The 17,738-nt window shown below is 31.1% G+C and overlaps 2 protein-coding genes across 4 annotated transcripts in view; one reads left to right on the plus strand and one right to left on the minus strand.

Annotated features, from left to right (window-relative positions):
- Window positions 1–4,306: 4,306 nt before the first annotated feature.
- Window positions 4,307–10,477, plus strand: LOC145334210 (uncharacterized). Of its 3 annotated transcripts, XM_080179584.1 has the most exons (5): window positions 4,307–4,384; window positions 4,652–4,743; window positions 4,907–4,979; window positions 5,927–9,377; window positions 9,833–10,477. In XM_080179584.1, the coding sequence occupies exon 4, from the start codon at window positions 5,977–5,979 to the stop codon at window positions 8,872–8,874; it is 2,898 nt and encodes a 965-aa protein (XP_080035710.1). In that variant the 5' UTR covers window positions 4,307–4,384; window positions 4,652–4,743; window positions 4,907–4,979; window positions 5,927–5,976; the 3' UTR covers window positions 8,875–9,377; window positions 9,833–10,477. The 3 variants fall into 3 exon arrangements, with proteins under 3 accessions (XP_080035710.1, XP_080035711.1, XP_080035712.1); XM_080179585.1 differs by lacking the exon at window positions 4,652–4,743; XM_080179586.1 differs by lacking the exons at window positions 4,652–4,743; window positions 4,907–4,979.
- Window positions 10,478–11,189: 712 nt separating this feature from the next.
- Window positions 11,190–17,738, minus strand: part of LOC145333269 (xyloside xylosyltransferase 1-like) — a 32,832-nt gene continuing 26,283 nt past the window's right edge. The window contains exons 7-14 of the mRNA XM_080178401.1: window positions 16,065–16,161; window positions 15,614–15,680; window positions 15,336–15,400; window positions 14,659–14,709; window positions 14,184–14,221; window positions 13,024–13,088; window positions 12,358–12,426; window positions 11,190–11,312 (exon numbers count right to left, since the gene is read on the minus strand). Of these exons, the coding sequence (XP_080034527.1) occupies window positions 11,190–11,312; window positions 12,358–12,426; window positions 13,024–13,088; window positions 14,184–14,221; window positions 14,659–14,709; window positions 15,336–15,400; window positions 15,614–15,680; window positions 16,065–16,161 (575 nt within the window). The remainder of the gene's footprint in view (window positions 11,313–12,357; window positions 12,427–13,023; window positions 13,089–14,183; window positions 14,222–14,658; window positions 14,710–15,335; window positions 15,401–15,613; window positions 15,681–16,064; window positions 16,162–17,738) is intronic.

The following is a 17,738-nucleotide window of genomic DNA, read 5'->3' on the forward strand; positions in this document are numbered from 1 at the left end:
ACCCCACTATAAAAAGCTTAGGTAATGAACTTTTAGCACAAAAAAATCTTTGGGCGAAGATGGGCTCGTACTCCGAGCTGGCCGCGCTTATGTTCAACAAGGCAGATTCGAAGTGCGCCGGTGGTATAATCTGGATTATCAACTAGGACCCACTAAATCGGACCTCAGCCCATCTGTAGATGAGCTAGAGTTATGCAACTTGCTGGGGATACTGTTAGATGCATAAGTAAGACACTAGAAGAGACTACAGCTCTTTATCTAAAATGGCTTGGCTTTAGTACTCCGGCAAAGTGAAACGTGGCAGATTTAGAGATGTCAAAAACGTCAAAAATCGTGTAAAATCGTGAAAATTTCTCGTTTCTCGACGTCAGAGACCCATATGGAACTTAAAACTCATTTTAGACCATGAATTGCGCTGACAACCCTAGATGAATCTTCCTGTCATTTCCAAAAAGGTATAGAACGTCGTTCTAGCTTAACTGTGGTCCAAATAAGAGCCTCCGTGTCAAAGGGTAGCTTGAAAGTTGGGTGAATTTGGATCCTGCGGTTACTCACATTCCTAAAGAAATGGGGCCTCCCAGCAGCCCGATCTTAATTCAATGGACTTTTGGACCTTGGGCTACTTTGAAGCATGCACCAATAGACGTACCCATACCATAAAGACCTCCCTCATTGCCACTATCAAGGAGAACTTCGCCAGCTTGGACAGTTACATTCTGAAATTGGCCTGCCGGCGGTTGAGGAGGCGGGTAGAGGCGGTGATTGATGCTGGCGGCGATTTTATTCAATGATCTAATAGTTATATACCTAATTTGCTCCCCAGTTTTTAAAATTTAATAAAATCTTTAAAATTGACGATTTTATGTTTCTTTGTTTACAATTTAGAAAAAGTCCCTAGATATGTGGCGCACCCTGTATATACTATTTATACTATAAAGGATGAATTTGGATACTATATCATACTATATGACCAAAATTTACTATATATTACTATATACCAAAAAATAGTGAACTGTAAGTTTTTTTCTATTTTAAATAACGTATTAGTGCATAATATAAAGTTATTGATTAAAATTAAAAGATTTGACCAGGGATTTTCCTTAAAAAATGAGTTTTTCATTTTTTTTTCAACTTCGTTGCATGTTATATATGGCAAAAACTTTTTTGTCATAAATACAACTTTAGATAGCATTTACTAGTTAAAATTTTTTATACAACAAAATACGTATAACAACAAAGAATGACCAATAAATATTTAATATAGTACTTAGAGTAGTGATCTTTTTATATGTCTTAGTAGAATATATTAGGCATTGGATAGATATGATTGTGATAAAGAATTTTAACATTGACCTGACCGAACTTTTTTTATTTGACTATATCTAAAAAAGTTAGGTAGTGATTTGCAACATAAATTACATGAGAATGGTCTTTTTATATATATATATGTTGTATGGTTAGTTGGTATTTCCGCGTGAGATAATGTGTTTATTTTAAGTAAACCGGACGGTTTTCTTTTAGGATGTTATTAACATATCTGAAGAAAAAAATTAAAATTGGCCTCCAAGTTCTGGTCCTGCAAGCCACCAGGTCCACTCTGGACAGGTTAAAATTTAAAATTTTTTTTGATGAGTTAGAGTTCCACTCTGGACAAGTTAAAAAAATCAAAATTCTTATTTTAAGAGTTAGAGGTCAACTTATAAAACATAATATGTATTTTTTTGGATCTTATTAACATATCTGATGAAAATATATAAATTGGTCTCCAAGTTCAGGTCCTGCAGGCCTTTAGGTCCACTCTGAACAGGTAAACAATCAAATTTCTTTTTTGAAGAGTTAGAGGTCTATTTATTTAACAGAATATGCATTAATTTGGATAATATTAACATATCGGGATCCAAGTTCAGGTTCACTCAGGACAGGTAAAAGATTCAAATTTCTTATTTGATTGGTTAGAGGTCAAATTAAAAACAGAATATGCATCTATTTGGATGATATTAACATATATAAAGAAAAAATTAAAATCCTTCATCAAGTTCTTTTTTTCTTCTGTTATGTTAAAAACATCCAAAAAGATGCATATTCTGTTTTATAAGTTGGCCTATAACTTTTCAAATAAAAAAAAATATCTATATCCTGTCCAGAGTGGACCTGGAGGCCTGCAAGACCAGAACTTGGAGTCCTATTTTAATATTTTCTTCATTTATGTTAATAACATCCAAAAAAATGCATATTTTGTTTTATAACAAACTCTTCAAACAGAAATTTTTTTTTTTTACTTGTTTAGAAACCACCTTCCAGCTAGCCTGCAGCACCTGAACCTGAGACCTATCCAAAAAATGATGAAATATATGTTAAATACTAACCAAAAGTAAACTTTTATCCTAAATAACCTATAGTCTCACATTAATACCTAGCCTAATAATCATAGAGTAAGCCCCTATGTGAAATTGCTTTGATAACAGCTTTGCTTTGAGTTATTTATTATTGATGATGTATATACTATGTATTACTATATGAGTTTAAAAAATATACTATATATATTATATGGATTTAAAAAATATACTATAAAAATACTACATTTTTTTTGTTTTGGAGTGGTCGCCCTGGAAGTGTAGATAGGGCTTGTGACGTGTTTAGGGGTTGGGGTTTTAGGGGTGCTGAGCTCAATAATAATACCAAAAATTGTAGGGGCCCATCCTTATGGCAGCTGGGTAATGGCCGATTTTCAGCTGTTAGCTATTTTTGATACTATCTAAGGATATTTAAACATTAAATATTTGAGTAGGTATAATTTGACATTTTTAATTAAAATTTTGTATTTATTTTAGTTGATATATTATTAAGAGTTAACCATTTTAAAAATTTCTAGCACCAGCCGCTTAACGGCTAGAATCAGCTGCAAACGGCTGAGGAAGAATTTAAACTTGAAGAACCTTATGTTTAATTTTCTATTTTATCTCGTTTAGTATGTAAATATTATCTCAATCTACTATTATTATTAGTTACTAAGTTTAGGGGGGGGAGGGACGGGGTGGGCGTAAAGACATATAAACTTTAACTTGGTAAATAAGGTGTAGGTTCTACATCTAAATGTAAAAAATCTAATTTTTTATTTTTAGGTTAGGTTAGGTACGAAAACCCCTGCGGAAATGTGGTTTTTAGGATTTTTTTGTCAATTTGATGTAGAAACTTCCCTTATTTGTTTTTTCTCAGGTTTTTTTTCCTTGAATAAACTGTGTCTATTCATAAGGACATTATTAAAGATGTTTCAGAAAGTCGGGGACCGACCCCAGTGGGCTAGATGGGTGAATCGCATGGGTTAAGTGCATTTATTTTGTTATTTTGTGTTGTCAAGTTTCAAGAATATAGCTCAATATTTAGACCAGTTTGCTCACTGATTAAGATTAAATGAGATTACACCCCACCCCCCCTTTTATATTTCTATTACCTATTTTAATGATGAATTTAAGCTTAAGTTCTGTCTTAAGATTTGTTTAAAGATTTTATTTTGATACTATGTTATGTTTTAAACGTTTCTTATACTTTTTTTCATGCTTCAATATACTACCTAACCATTTTTAGACAATCAAAATATCACACAAAAAAATATTTTTATTTTTTTTCTCTTGGTGGGGGTTACCATAGAAACTAGGTAATGATAATGAAAATATTTATATTAATGTAAATATTTTTGATAAAATTGATATTGCAGAAATTAAACTTGAAGAACCTGATGTTTAATTTTCTATTTTATTCTGTTTATAATGTAAATATTATCTCAATCTACTGTTTATCATAGTTACTAATTTAATTATATTTTTATTGCAAGTCTCGTTTGATTATGAATTAAATTCTAACCATTGATAATATTTTTGAATTAAAATCCAATTAATAGTTATAAATTGATTTAAAGCTTAAATTCTGTTTCAAAACTAATAAAAATCAAGATTTGGTGTTAATTACCTAAAGATTTTATTTTGATACTCTTTTAATTTTACACATGTTTGACTATGATAATATTAATGATAATTTTATTGAATCTGCCATGAATTTTTAAACCTTTCCTAAACTTTAAAAAAAAATTCTTTTGTATACTAACTAAATTTTAGGCAATCAAAATATCACAAAGAAATAATTTTTTTATATTCTATTCTATCCTTTGTTGATAGTTACAAAAAAAGAAACATTAATTCCATTTTATTTTTACCATTCAACAATAACAGCAATGATAAATGTAATTATGAATTATTTTGTTTAAAATGACAGTATGTACAAAATATAATTCATTTGTTATTTTTATTTCAGATGCATAGAATTGTATAAAAAAAAAATGAGATTAAGAACTGCAGTCAAACATCCTTGGTTAATCTAAAATTTTCAGGTTATTTATTTTAGTTAGGTACCTAATTAAAAATTGAAAGGAAGAATCTTTATAATATGTAATGCATTATTCTTGTACAGGATATTACATAATATGCAACTTCTACAAAAGTAAGCTAAACTTTTTTTAAAATTTTTGTGTCTCATTGCAGATTTTCTTAGTTTTCTTTATTTATCAAGAAATATATAGGGTAGTGTAGGGTAATTCCAGTCATTTTTTTATTTTAAAAAAAACACTCTTAAAACTTTCTTTTTCATTTTTTTGTAGAGTCCTTGTGGATGGGTCATAATCTAGGTACCTGTCTTGGTCCCTTTAAGATCTTGAACCTAGAAGTTGGTCAAAAATCGATTTGAAAAGAGGTATTTTTATCAAGAAATATATACATAAATAAATAAAAGTTGTCTGTACACACTAAAGGATTTATTTTTATATTAAGAGATAATAAATGACTAAACATAATTTTTAAGATGAATCAAATCTATCCTGGGAGTATTTTTGTTTTTGATTTTATTCTCTTTTTAGATTTGTAAGATGAAAATATTGAGGAAATTATAACAGCTGAAATATGAACAACGATTAAAACCATCATAAACAGGTTGTCATTGCAAGGGGGGGCCCGGGGGGGGGGAAGTTCTGACACATTTGCGTAAACGGTGAGTATAGGCTTTATCTTTGGACTGAGAGGATAGGTTATTAGGGATAAAATCATTCTTATATGATGAATTTCCCCCAGATTTAAGATTTTTTGGATAGGCCTCCAGGTTCCGGAGCTCCAGGCCTCCAGGTGGTCTCTGTACTGGTAAAATTGAAAAAAAAAAAAAAAATTTTTAAAGTTACAGGTCAACTTATAAAACAAAATATGCATCTTTTTTAATATTATTCACATATTTGAAGAAAAAATATGCATATTTTGTTTTATAAGTTGATTTTTAACTTTAAAAAAAAAAATTTTTTTTTTCATTTTTACCTGTACAGAGACCACCTGGAGGCCTGGAGCTCCGGAACCTGGAGGCCTATCCAAAAAATCTTAAATCTGGGGGAAATTCATCATATAAGAATGATTTTATCCCTAATAACCTATCCTCTCAGTCCAAAGATAAAGCCTATACTCACCGTTTACGCAAATGTGTCAGAACTTCCTCCCCCCCCCCTTATTTCTCTTCTACTCTTGTGTCTGTTAGTACGTCTTGTCTAATCAAATTATTTGTTCATTTCAACATAGTTTGTTACAATATGTTTTGCTGATATTTTTAGCCTAGTTATGCTTCACTACTTTTTACATTAACGTCCAAAAAATGAACAAAATTTGGATGCATCAACTTTATCAGCATTTTGAGACCGAAAGCCAGCCTACAATTGTCTTCAACAATGGAGAAAAAAAATTTCGCGGATTTTCACAAAAAGGGCCCATTATAAAATTAATTTTTACTGTTTCTGTTAAAACCACACAAGTACTTAAACAATAAAATTGAATGAAATGATAAGATACCAAAACTTTTTTTTATTATGTTTATTTGATCTACATGTCGTTTTTATTTTCAGATTTACACGAGAAAACCAGCTTCAACAATTAAAACTGAAATCTGTTAAAAATGGAAAAATCTTGTGAGATATGTTTTAAAACATTTACTACTGCTCAAAATAGAAAAAGACACATGATAATACACACTGGTGAGAAACCATATTCATGTGATATATGTGGTAAATCTTTCTCAAGATCTTCTGACATAGAAAGACATATAAGAACACACACTGGTGAGAAACTATATACATGTGATATATGTGGTAAATCTTTCTCAACAACTCTTGACACAAAAAGACATATGAGAACACACACTGGTGAGAAACCATATTCATGTGATGTATGTGGTAAATCTTTTACACGATCAGATGACAAAAACAGGCACATAAGAACACATACTGCTGAGAAACCGTATTCATGTGACGTTTGTGGAAAATCATTCTCACAATCAAGCAGTAGAGCCATTCATATGAGAACACACACTGGTGAGAAACCATATTCATGTCAAATATGTAGTAAATCATTCTCTCGACCTGATAGTAAAGATAGACACATGAGAACTCACACTGGAGAGAAACCATATTCATGTGAAATATGTGGTAAATCATTCTCCACATTTAGTGCTAATAATAAACATATTAGAATACACACTGGAGATAAGTCATATTCATGTGAAATATGTGGTAAATTATTTAGTGGTTCTCATCATAAAGACAGCCATGTGAAAACTCACCATAGAAATAACCATATGGATGCACACAAGGAGAAAACTAGTGAAAACTTACTATCAACAATAAAACCTTTCTGTGTAATGCTAAAGAAACTTTCTCCTACAGATATAAAATTATCGTCTGAAATCGATAATAATCACAGTCTTGATTCTATTAGTAAAGAAGATCTTCTAACAGTGGAGATAGAAAAGGAATATGAAGTGATTATTGTTGAAGAGGAGAATAAAGATAAAGATTCTCCTGATTATCTCCAAAATGTGGAAAATGTAAAAGTGACACAGGATAATGTTAAGGATGTATCTGTAAAAAATAATTGTGAAGATGCTCTCCCAGTAATAGTGGAAACTATTTCTCAAGTTATAAATATTGGAGAGGAGATGATTCAAGAAGAACTAGATTATGATTATTCTTCTGAAAATAGTAACCAAGGTGGTGATGATAATAATATTTATGCTCCAGATGTTTGTGATATTGAAGAACAAAAGCTTAAAGTACTTGATAATAAGGATCTTCTTAAAGTTGAGATAGATATGGATGATATTGTTTTTAATGTTGAAGAGGAGAATAAAGATAAAGATTCTCCTGATTATCTCCAAAATATGGAAAATTTAAAAGTGAAACATGATTATGTAAAGAAGGAATCTGTAAGAAATGATGTTGAAGATCCTCAAGTTATAAATATGGGAGAAGAGATGATACAAGAAGAACTAGATTACGATTATTCTTCTGAAAATATTGACATAGGTTGTGATAGTGAAAATATTTTCGCTCCAGATGTTTGTGATAAAATTGATACTGAAGAACTTAAACTTGAAGAACCTGATAATAAAGATCCTCTCAATGTTCAGGTAGACAAGGATGATAAAGTTATTATTGTTGAAGAGAAGAATAAAGATAAAGATTTTCCTGATAATAATAGTATTGAAGATCATGTCTCAGTAATAGTGAAACCTTATTCGACTGATATAACTTTTATAGATATGAGAGAAGAGAGAAAACAAGAAGAACTAGATTATGATTATTCCTCTGAAAATAGTAACCAAGGTGGTGATGATTATATTATTAAAGATAATAATAAGATATGTGATGTTTGTGGAAAATCATTCACAAAATCAAGCAGTAGAGACATTCATATGAGAATACACACTGGCGAGAAACCATATTCATGTGAAATATGTGGTAAATCATTCTCAGGATCTAGCGACAAAAGTAGACACTTGAGAATACATACTGGTGAGAAACCATATTCATGTGAGATATGTGGTAAATCATTCTCACAATCTATAAGTAAAGATAGGCACATGAGAATACATACTGGTGAGAAACCATATTCATGCGAAATATGTGGTAAATCCTTTAGTCGTTCTGGTTCTAAAAATACTCATATGAGGACACATACTGGTGAGAAACCATATTCATGTGATGTATGTGGTAAATCATTCACTATATCTATAAGTAAAGATAGGCACATGAGAACACACACTGGTGAGAAACCATATTCATGCGAAATATGTGGTAAATCCTTTAGTCGTTCTGGTTCTAAAAATACTCATATGAGGACACATACTGGTGAGAAACCATATTCATGTGAGGAATGTGGTAAATCATTTAGTCAATCTAATGATAAAAATACTCATATGAAAACACACACTGGTGAGAAGCCATTGAGAACACATTCCAGTGAGAAACCATTTTCATGTCAAATTTGTGGTAAATCTTTCTCAAGATTAGACCATGCCAAAACACATATGAAAAAAATACATACGGGAGATCAAGTTCAACATATGATAACATCACATGTTGTTGAGAAACCATATTCATGTGAAATCTGTGGTAAGTCATTCCTAAATTCAAATGATAGAAATAAACACTTGAGAACACATACTGGCGAGAAACCATACACATGTGATGTATGTGGTAAGTCATTCTCAAGTTCAAGTAAAAGAAAAGAACACTTGAGAACACATACTGGCGAGAAACCATATTCATGTGGTGTATGTGGTAAATCATTCTCATTTGCAAATAGTAGAAAATTACATATGAGGACACATACCGGTGAGAAACCATATTCATGTCATATATGTGGTAAATCATTTAGTCATTCTCATCATAAAGATAGACATATGAGAATACACACTGGTGAGAAACCATATTTATGTGAAAAATGTGGTAAATCATTTAGTCATTCTCATCATAAAGACAGCCATATGAAAACTCACACTGGTGAGATACAGTAGTTATGTGAAATCTGCTGTAAATAATTCCTAGATGCTAGTGTTAAAGACATACAAAAGAGAACTTTGTGAGAAACATAATTAATGTGAAATATGCAGTAGATCATTCTTACAGCCTGGTAATAAAGATAAGTATATGAGAATCCATACTGCTTGTAAACTATATTCATGTAATATATGTGCTATATCATTATTTTATCATAGTTGTACTTGTAATTTATGATTTACATAATTGATTTTTGTACAGTAGGTAAACTTTTATTAAAAAATTTAATCTGCAAGACAATAAAAATCTTAATTTCTCCAAATATTCATAATCATAATTTTAACTTTACCTACTTAGATATGTTTTTTTTAAATATTGACTTTATTTTCAGAAAGAGTAAAGGAATAATGGAAATAGGGGATGGAGGATTGTTTATGAAGCTAGCACCAGAACTACTGCGGGTGTTGCTGAAATATTTGTACCTCCATGATGTTGCAAAACTTCGCGGTGTCTCCAATTGGTAAGATATTTATTTTCAGTCTGGTAATCCGATATCGGCTGGGACTTCCAGACAAAGGTTGTGCAATTTAAGAGACTGTGGGATGTTACGTAACTTAACTTAATATCGCGGCTGTTTGGACCAAAAAGAAGGGATTTGGCTCCTCTTTGCTTTCCTTGAGTTTGTCGTTGGTGTCATGGACAGCAACTTGTAATTATTAGGTAGATTCATTATTAAAAGCATAACTTTTGATAATTAGGGTCCGTCTGTAACGTCTTATCGTTAATATAGGCATGTTAGAATTATCCTTTTGATTTCAAACTTCGCATTGTAATTCCCGTAGTAGTAAGGTAGGAGATAATTTATAGTTGGAATCACATATGAAAAATTCAGCAATGTTTATCCGTTGTTATAATTTAAACTATTTACACTTTTTAATGAATTTTAGCAAGTTAATTTTTAAAATCTTTTATTAGGTATTGAAACATTGCGGACTAATACTTCATGCAAGAGTATTGAAAGAACTACAGTACAGCTGGAGAAAGTTCATACAGTATTATTTTCAATGAAAATCTATTGGTTAGTGACCGGGATTTTTTCAAATCTTTATGCCCTAATGCTCAAATTATGACAACAGAGGAGGGTAGAGGATATAGAGTTGAGACTATAAATTCAAGACTCAAGTATCTCAAAGCTGATAATTTCTTTATTGATCACCTTTCTGATTCTCTATATAATTCTCCTTCTTTTTAATAGTTTTTTTTTGTATGAGGATAGTACATATAGTTTTTTTCTTAAATAAATTGTAAAAACATCTAAATAAGATTTTTTAAAGTGTCAGAAGCCCAAATGCAGGCCTCCAGGATTCTAACCTGGATCCTGATTCAAATTTTTTATTGAAAAAAAACTTCTTAATAGAAGAATATTTTTGAAAATCAAGTTTACTCAAACTTTTTCATCTAATTTATTGGCAAGCACTTTGTAAATTTTTCTTTGTTTTTCTGGGTTTCTTTTACATCTTTTTATGTTTTTGTGCTTTGTTACCTATAGATGTTAACATCCTTTTTTTTTACGTAAACAATCATTTATTTAAAATACAAAATAAAAATTAAGAAAAATTATATATTTATTTGATTGAAAAATTGATAATATTTTTGATTATAATGTGTTGGTTCTGTTCCGTAGTGGAGCCCATTTGATCTAAAATATATTAAGTTAAATTATGTTTTCTACATTATCAAATCATGGGTATAAAGGGATAAGACAATGGTTGATAAATTGATGTACATCCCCAATATTGATACACAAAATTACCCCTTCTGTACATAATAATAAGTGGTTAGAACTAATGAACCAACCAATCAAAATTCAATAAATGTTCCCACGGTTGTTCATAAAACTTTGAAGACTTTCAGAAGACTTTGGGGACAAGTGTAAAAAAACATATTCTTTGTGTGTTAGATAACAAACATACAAACATCATACTACTCATAGATAACTTTAATTGAAATCTTACAATTTGTATTGGATATTTGTAGGCTCTTAATTTATGCATCTGATAATGGAAGTCGCTTGTCATATTTTATATTTGTATAAAGGTAAGTTTGAATTTTATAAATTTAGAGAGAAAAAAATTATGAAAACCAATCCTTTTTCTAAGTTTTCTCTATAAGGAATACTTTTCTAGTGTCTATATAAGGGATCTAGAGGGATAGGACAATGCTATAAAATTGACTTATATTCTCAAGTACTTAGCCAACCAAAGTGAATTCGTAATTATAAAACATTGGGTACCAGTATGGTTTAAAATTAAATATGCTTTCCCTCCCTGATTTAAAAAAAAATGTTTGACAAGTGAATCCTGCGCTCCTTTGATTTATGTCTGTCCAGGTTTTCTTCAGGGGAACCAAAATTACAATTCCAGGGCTCATCAAAACAACCATTGTAATGGATAACCTAAAAATAAATTGTAGAATTTGATAAGTGTGGGGGGGGGGGGGGGGGTTAATGAAACCATCTCGTAATCAGTGAGCAAATGGCACTTAGAATTTGAATTTAAATCTGAACTTATGCATGAGTAATCCTTGGTAGGTCTATTTTCACAAAATCGAACAAAATTTGGAAAAGTAACGGCTGGCGGCTCAGCCGTTTAGCCGTTTTTTTGACTATTTTCAGGGTAAATTCATCATCAATTACGTAGGAATCAACTTTTTAAAACATATTTTTGGTTTAATTTATGTTTAATAATAGCAATAACCATTTTTAAAACTTCTAGTACCAACAGCTACCGTCTAGAACCGTTCTAAAGGGTTTTGGATCGAGTAGTAAAGAGTATTATGTGGAGATAGGTTTCGTGACTAATTTGCAATATAGATATAAAAGAAATGACAAAACGGCTGAGCCGCCAGCCGTTAGCCGTTACTTTTCCAACTTTTTGTCCGGTTTAGGGAAAATAGACCTATCAAGGATTACTCATGCAAAATTTCAGATGGAAATTCGAATTCTAAGTGCCATTTGCTCACTGATTCCGAGATGGTTGCATTAACCCCCCACCCTTATTGCTTATCAATAACGACATTCGAAAGAGTTATTAACTTATTGTTTTTTGAGATTGTTAATGTTACCTAACATTTTAGAAAAATGACTGCAAACATAAATCACAAGAATACTGTTTAAAATTCTTACATTTATATACTTTAAATATGAAAGAATAGAAAAACTTTGCTAATTTAGTTTCCAATGCATTTTGTGCAATTAACCCTTAAAACATCTTTGCTTTCATACTAATATTTTAAAGTAAAATAATAGAGGAGACATGAGCTATATATAACTCTCCCTTCAGAGCAACGACCCTTTCCAGATTTTGTATTGGATCTTAATAACGCCAAAAATTATAAAAACACCAAAGAAACAAAAAGCAATTTGCTAGCAAATAAAGGGTACATGCCACTTGGGGCATGTAGTTGTCTGGATTATGCGTCTATACTTATACATTTATTACCTTGACATTAATAATCCAATCACAGAAATGATAATCATCAAAATATTCCAGAAATCTCTCGTTCATGAACTAAAATCAAAAATAATTGTAAGATTAAGTGATAGTAAAAGAACAATGATATCCATAATTAGCTCAGCAGAAACAATCCAACAAGAACAAAATTAATCAAGAATTCTTGTCATTGAAGGTCAGACATACCCTATAGTTTATAAAAATAACGGTATGTCTGTCTTTAACAAAGGATCTCTCTAACCGATATGGATCTCTTTAACAATAAGGTCCTGTAAGGTTAATAACTGTTTTGGAGGAGGGTACCACCCCACTGAAGAGTAATCATCCCTAGAAAAAACTTTAAAACTAAAATTGAAAACAGGAGAGGGTTGACTTGAGGGCGTATCCGCTAGTAATTAAATAAAGTGCCTAGCTTTGAAGTAAGACTTTAAGCGATTCTTTCAGTTACAATTGTCAGAGAATGATTGACAGCATAGATTGCACGAGTTTTGATAGAAAAATAGCTTACTTTCGACCAAAGTCAAAGAATTTTTCTCCAAAGGTATGTATGAAATTGAATGTTGGATTATATGAGTTAACATTTGTTGATAGGAAGTCTATAGATATGTTAAATAGTTAAAATTGATAATGTTATAAAAATTAAAAAAGTGTTACCTCCAGACTAATCTGAGTGTTGTAATGACAGTCGAGGAAGTAGAATAATTCAGGATGTTTAAATCCTAAAATTTAAAACATATATATTTATTAAATATTGATAATTATGTCCCTAAAATAACTTCTGGTTTCAGAATAGTTATATACCGCATAATATAACAGACAGCTTTCCGTGGATATTCAAATAAAAATTAAAACCAGATTTGTTAGCCCTGAGGTGCCGAAGGCTTGGGCAGAGAAAACTGGTATAAACTTTTAAAAAATTTAATATTCTTTGAAAATTATAATACAATGCTAACATGATTTTTCAGTGTGGCTTAGAACCGGTTCTAATCCAGTGGTTATTAATCGGTTTCGAAGCCATACTGGAAAGTAATATTAAGATTGATAAGTCTGTTGTTGCATAAAGAATATCTTGTTTAGTAAGCTATAAAAATTGGAATGAATTTTAATGAATAGAATAGATTTGAAATCTGCATAAAATTTTAAGGATTTTTTATAAAATTCGTTTTTTATATAATTCATTATTTAAAAGCGCAAATCCAATTTAAGTTAATAAATTTTGACCAATAGGATAGGTGGATTGGAAACTACCTGCGCTCTAATTAGTTGAATGATGTACGTCACTTAAGCTTCTCCAATCAGGGCGCAGAGAGTTTTCAATCCACCAATCACAGATGTCAAAATTATTTAATTTAATTTGTATTTGCGCTTATAGATAAAGAATTATACAAAAAACGAATTTTATAAAAATTCCTTAAAATTTTAAGCAGATTTCAAATCTATTATATTCATTAAAATTCTTTCCAATTTTTATAGCTTATTGTTTAGCCTATAATTCATTTTATTAAAATAGGTGGATTTTTTGGAATAATATTGTTACAACTAGACTAACATCTAAATTTTTTATGTAGAGTAGTTAAAATTGTTCATGATAAAAAGGATATTTGTAGATTATATGTGAATATTATGAAAGGGAGAAATAATCTCATCAATATAAATTGCTAAAATCAACATAATTTATTGGTCAATTCGTTAATTGTATTTAGGGTGAGGATGGAGTAAAGAAGTTGGATGGGGGGATCGTTATTTTAGCATTATCTCACTTTATTCAAGTCCTTGAGACTAGACGCAAAGGCATTTATGAAAATAATACCTACCTAAGAATGTAAACCAGTCTTGATCTCCTAACATGGGTCTAAAAAATGATAAAGCTTAGTTTTATACAGAAGAATAAACGTACAATATACGTTATTTTTGTTAACAGTCAGAAGCGTTCAAAAGGGGGTTGTAATTGTAAACATCCACCTGGTAAAATTAAGGGGATTGGATACAACCACCCCTTCATGGTAAATCCCCATCAAATGTGTAATGGGGGCTTTAAGTTTAAAAAGTCACACCCCCGTCCTTTATGATCTTGGGAGGTGTGAAAAAAATTATTATTTTCAATGTTTTCTACATTAAAAAAGAAAAGTCAAAAATCATTTTAATATTTGAATTTTCAGTATGGCTTAAAACCCGATAAATATCCGCTGGATTAGAACCAGTTCTGCAAAATCATCACTAATATATTTTTACATATTAGCTTCACTTCTCATGGATGTTGTCCTTGTTATAGAATTAGAATTGGCTTACTTGTATCCATACAGATCCCACAAACTCTTCAAATTTTCAGGCTCTATGAAACTAACAAAAACAATTTTTGAGACATTAAAAGGTTGAGAGGAATGGAACATTGGCCAAAACTCTGGGTATTTTATTTAATCTTGAATTTTGGAACAAGCTATCATTGTCAAAACTTTTCTACTTTTAATCTAAATCTACTATAGTTGTAATTTTGTGTTTAGCATCATTTGGGATGTACTTTAATTCATCGTCCGTTGTCTTATCCTATTTGAATGAATACATCTACATTTTTCAAGTTTATATATTTTTATTTTTAACTGAAACCTAAAACTTATCTGTTTTACTTTGCTGGTATGGTTTAACAACCTGGGATACTAAGGGGAGCCAAATCTTATCTTTTCTGCCAAAACACTCGGGGTATTGGGTTAAGTAACTAACAGCCAACTCTTTAATTGCACGACTTTTGTCTGAAAGTTCTAACTGAATGGTAATGAGTTGCGCCTGTATTGGGCTTGGGCCTACTCTGTTTATTAATGTCGCGCATCTGACATAGCAGCAGTAGGAACCATTTTTAATGTGTTTAGTTATGAGGCATTTGTTGATCCAAGATTCGAACTCATCTCCCCGACAACGAGCAAATGTGCTACATGTTGAGCCACAGTCGCGGGTAGAACTAAATATGTTACCTGTCGTACAAAGCACTTTCCCGTATTCGTGTAAGGTTAAACATAACCACCCCGCTATTGAAGCCCTAAAAAAGTCAATTGATATTTTTTGGTACCATCCCTTTTTAAGTGTCTATCAAATACTAAAACCCGCCACAACTGCCATTTTGCTTTGGTATTTGTGGAAAATTATCTGTAATACGATACTATAACATGACTTCTATTATGTCTGAGAACCGGTTCTAATCCAGCAGATGAATATCGGTTTTGAAGGCATACTGGAATCATTATTCATTTACCTGAAATTTTCCCGGCTTTCCTAGGGGGGATTCTGGATTTTCTTTTAAATATCCATTCATAATTTGCCTAGAAATTATGATAAGATATGTTTTTGAGCACAGAATATTCCCTCTTATTTGTGAAATAAATTTTAAGCGGAGGAGGTGGTTACTTTATTTTGTATGCCTAATCCCTTCCAGGAGCCCTAACCCTGCAGGACTATCCAGTGCGCAATTTAAGTATGAATAATCTGACATTAAGTGATAAATAAAATCCCCCCCCCCCCCCTTTTTAATTTTTAATCTATTTAAAGTTAACAGCAGAGGACTTTATTAATGTTAAGCTTACAAATGCAGAAGATGTCAACAAAAAAGAAAACAAAAATCAAGTATGTATCCCCTAACCCTTAACCCTGGTGAGCCAGCAAAAGTTTTCTACCTGTGGATAACTGTCTATAATCCAATTGGATACCTGTAAAATGGACTAAGATCGTTGCCTATACCAATAACTTGCTCGGGCTCGAACTTGCTGAAGAATGCATCCAATTCTGCTATGTCGATTCTAAATTCTAAAAAATATTAGAGTAAAACACTAGACCCTAGTAATCTCTGTCTCAGCAATTTACCTTTTTTTGTGCTTATATAAGCATTTTTGTCAGATTTAAGTAGGACGTGCTCACATCGGGAAAGTCCGCACTTTACAACAAAAGTGGCTTACTTAAATCGGACATGTCGGACTAACGAGCCATTTTCGTAGGTTAATTGCTTACTTGAAGAACTATTATTGCCCTATAAACCCCTAAAAAACCCCAAAAACAAGGGTGGCTGATAAGAATCAGCAAAATCGGACGCTTTTGAGGTAAATGTCTTACAGATTAAGATTTTAATCCAGATTATTTTTCCTCAAAATTTAATCCCTTCTCAGCCATTTAGGCTATATTTGTAGTTGATTGCTTATTTATATCTTCCATTTTTGCTACAAAATCCTTACTTAAACAAGCCATTTTTGTGATTAATGTCCTACTTATATCTTCCATTTTTGCTACAAAATCCTTACTTAAATAAGCCATTTTTGGGGTTGATTACTGACTTAAATCATCCATTTTTGTTGCAAAATCCTTACTTAAATAAGCCATTTTTGGAGTTCATTGCTTACTTAAATCATCCATTTTTGTTGCAAAAACCTTACTTAAATAAGCCATTTTTGGGGTTGATTGCTTACTTAAATCATCCATTTTTGCTACAAAATCCTTACTTAAATAAGCCATTATTGGGGTTGATTCCTTACTTAAATCATCCATTTTTGTTGCAAAACGCTTACTTAAATAAGCCATTTTTGGGGTTGATTACTTACTTAAATCATCCATTTTTGTTGCAAAATCCTTACTTAAATAAGCCATTTTTGGGGTTGATTGCTTACTTAAATCATCCATTTTTGCTACAAAATCCTTACTTAAATAAGCCATTTTTGGGGTTGAGTACTTACTTAAATCATCCATTTTTGTTGCAAAATCCTTACTTAATTAAGCCTTTTTTGGGGTTGATTGCTTACTTAAATCATCCATTTTTGTTGCAAAACCCTTACTTAAATAAGCCATTTTTGGGGTTGATTACTTACTTAAATCATCCATTTTTGTTGCAAAATCCTTACTTAAATAAGCCATTTTTGGGGTTGATTACTTACTTCAATCATCCATTTTTGCTACAAAACCCTTACTTAAATAAGCCATTTTTGGGGTTGAGTACTTACTTAAATCATCCATTTTTGTTGCAAAATCCTTACTTAATTAAGACATTTTTGGGGTTGATTGCTTACTTAAATCATCCATTTTTGTTGCAAAATCCTTACTTATATAAGCCATTTTTGGAGTTGATTGCTTACTTAAATCATCCATTTTTGATACAAAATCCTTACTTAAATAAGCCATTTTTGGGGTTGAGTACTTACTTAAATTATCCATTTTTGTTGCAAAATCCTTACTTAATTAAGACATTTTTGGGGTTGATTGCTTACTTAAATCATCCATTTTTGTTGCAAAACCCTTACTTAAATAAGCCATTTTTGGGGTTGATTACTTACTTAAATCATCCATTTTGGTTGCAAAATCCTTATTTAAATAAGCCATTTTTGTGATAAACTTCCTAC

The sequence above is a fragment of the Acartia tonsa genome, chromosome 12 (genome assembly GCF_053477335.1).
Source record: "Acartia tonsa isolate MP-2025a chromosome 12, ASM5347733v1, whole genome shotgun sequence".
Taxonomy (NCBI): Eukaryota; Metazoa; Arthropoda; class Copepoda; order Calanoida; family Acartiidae; genus Acartia; species Acartia tonsa.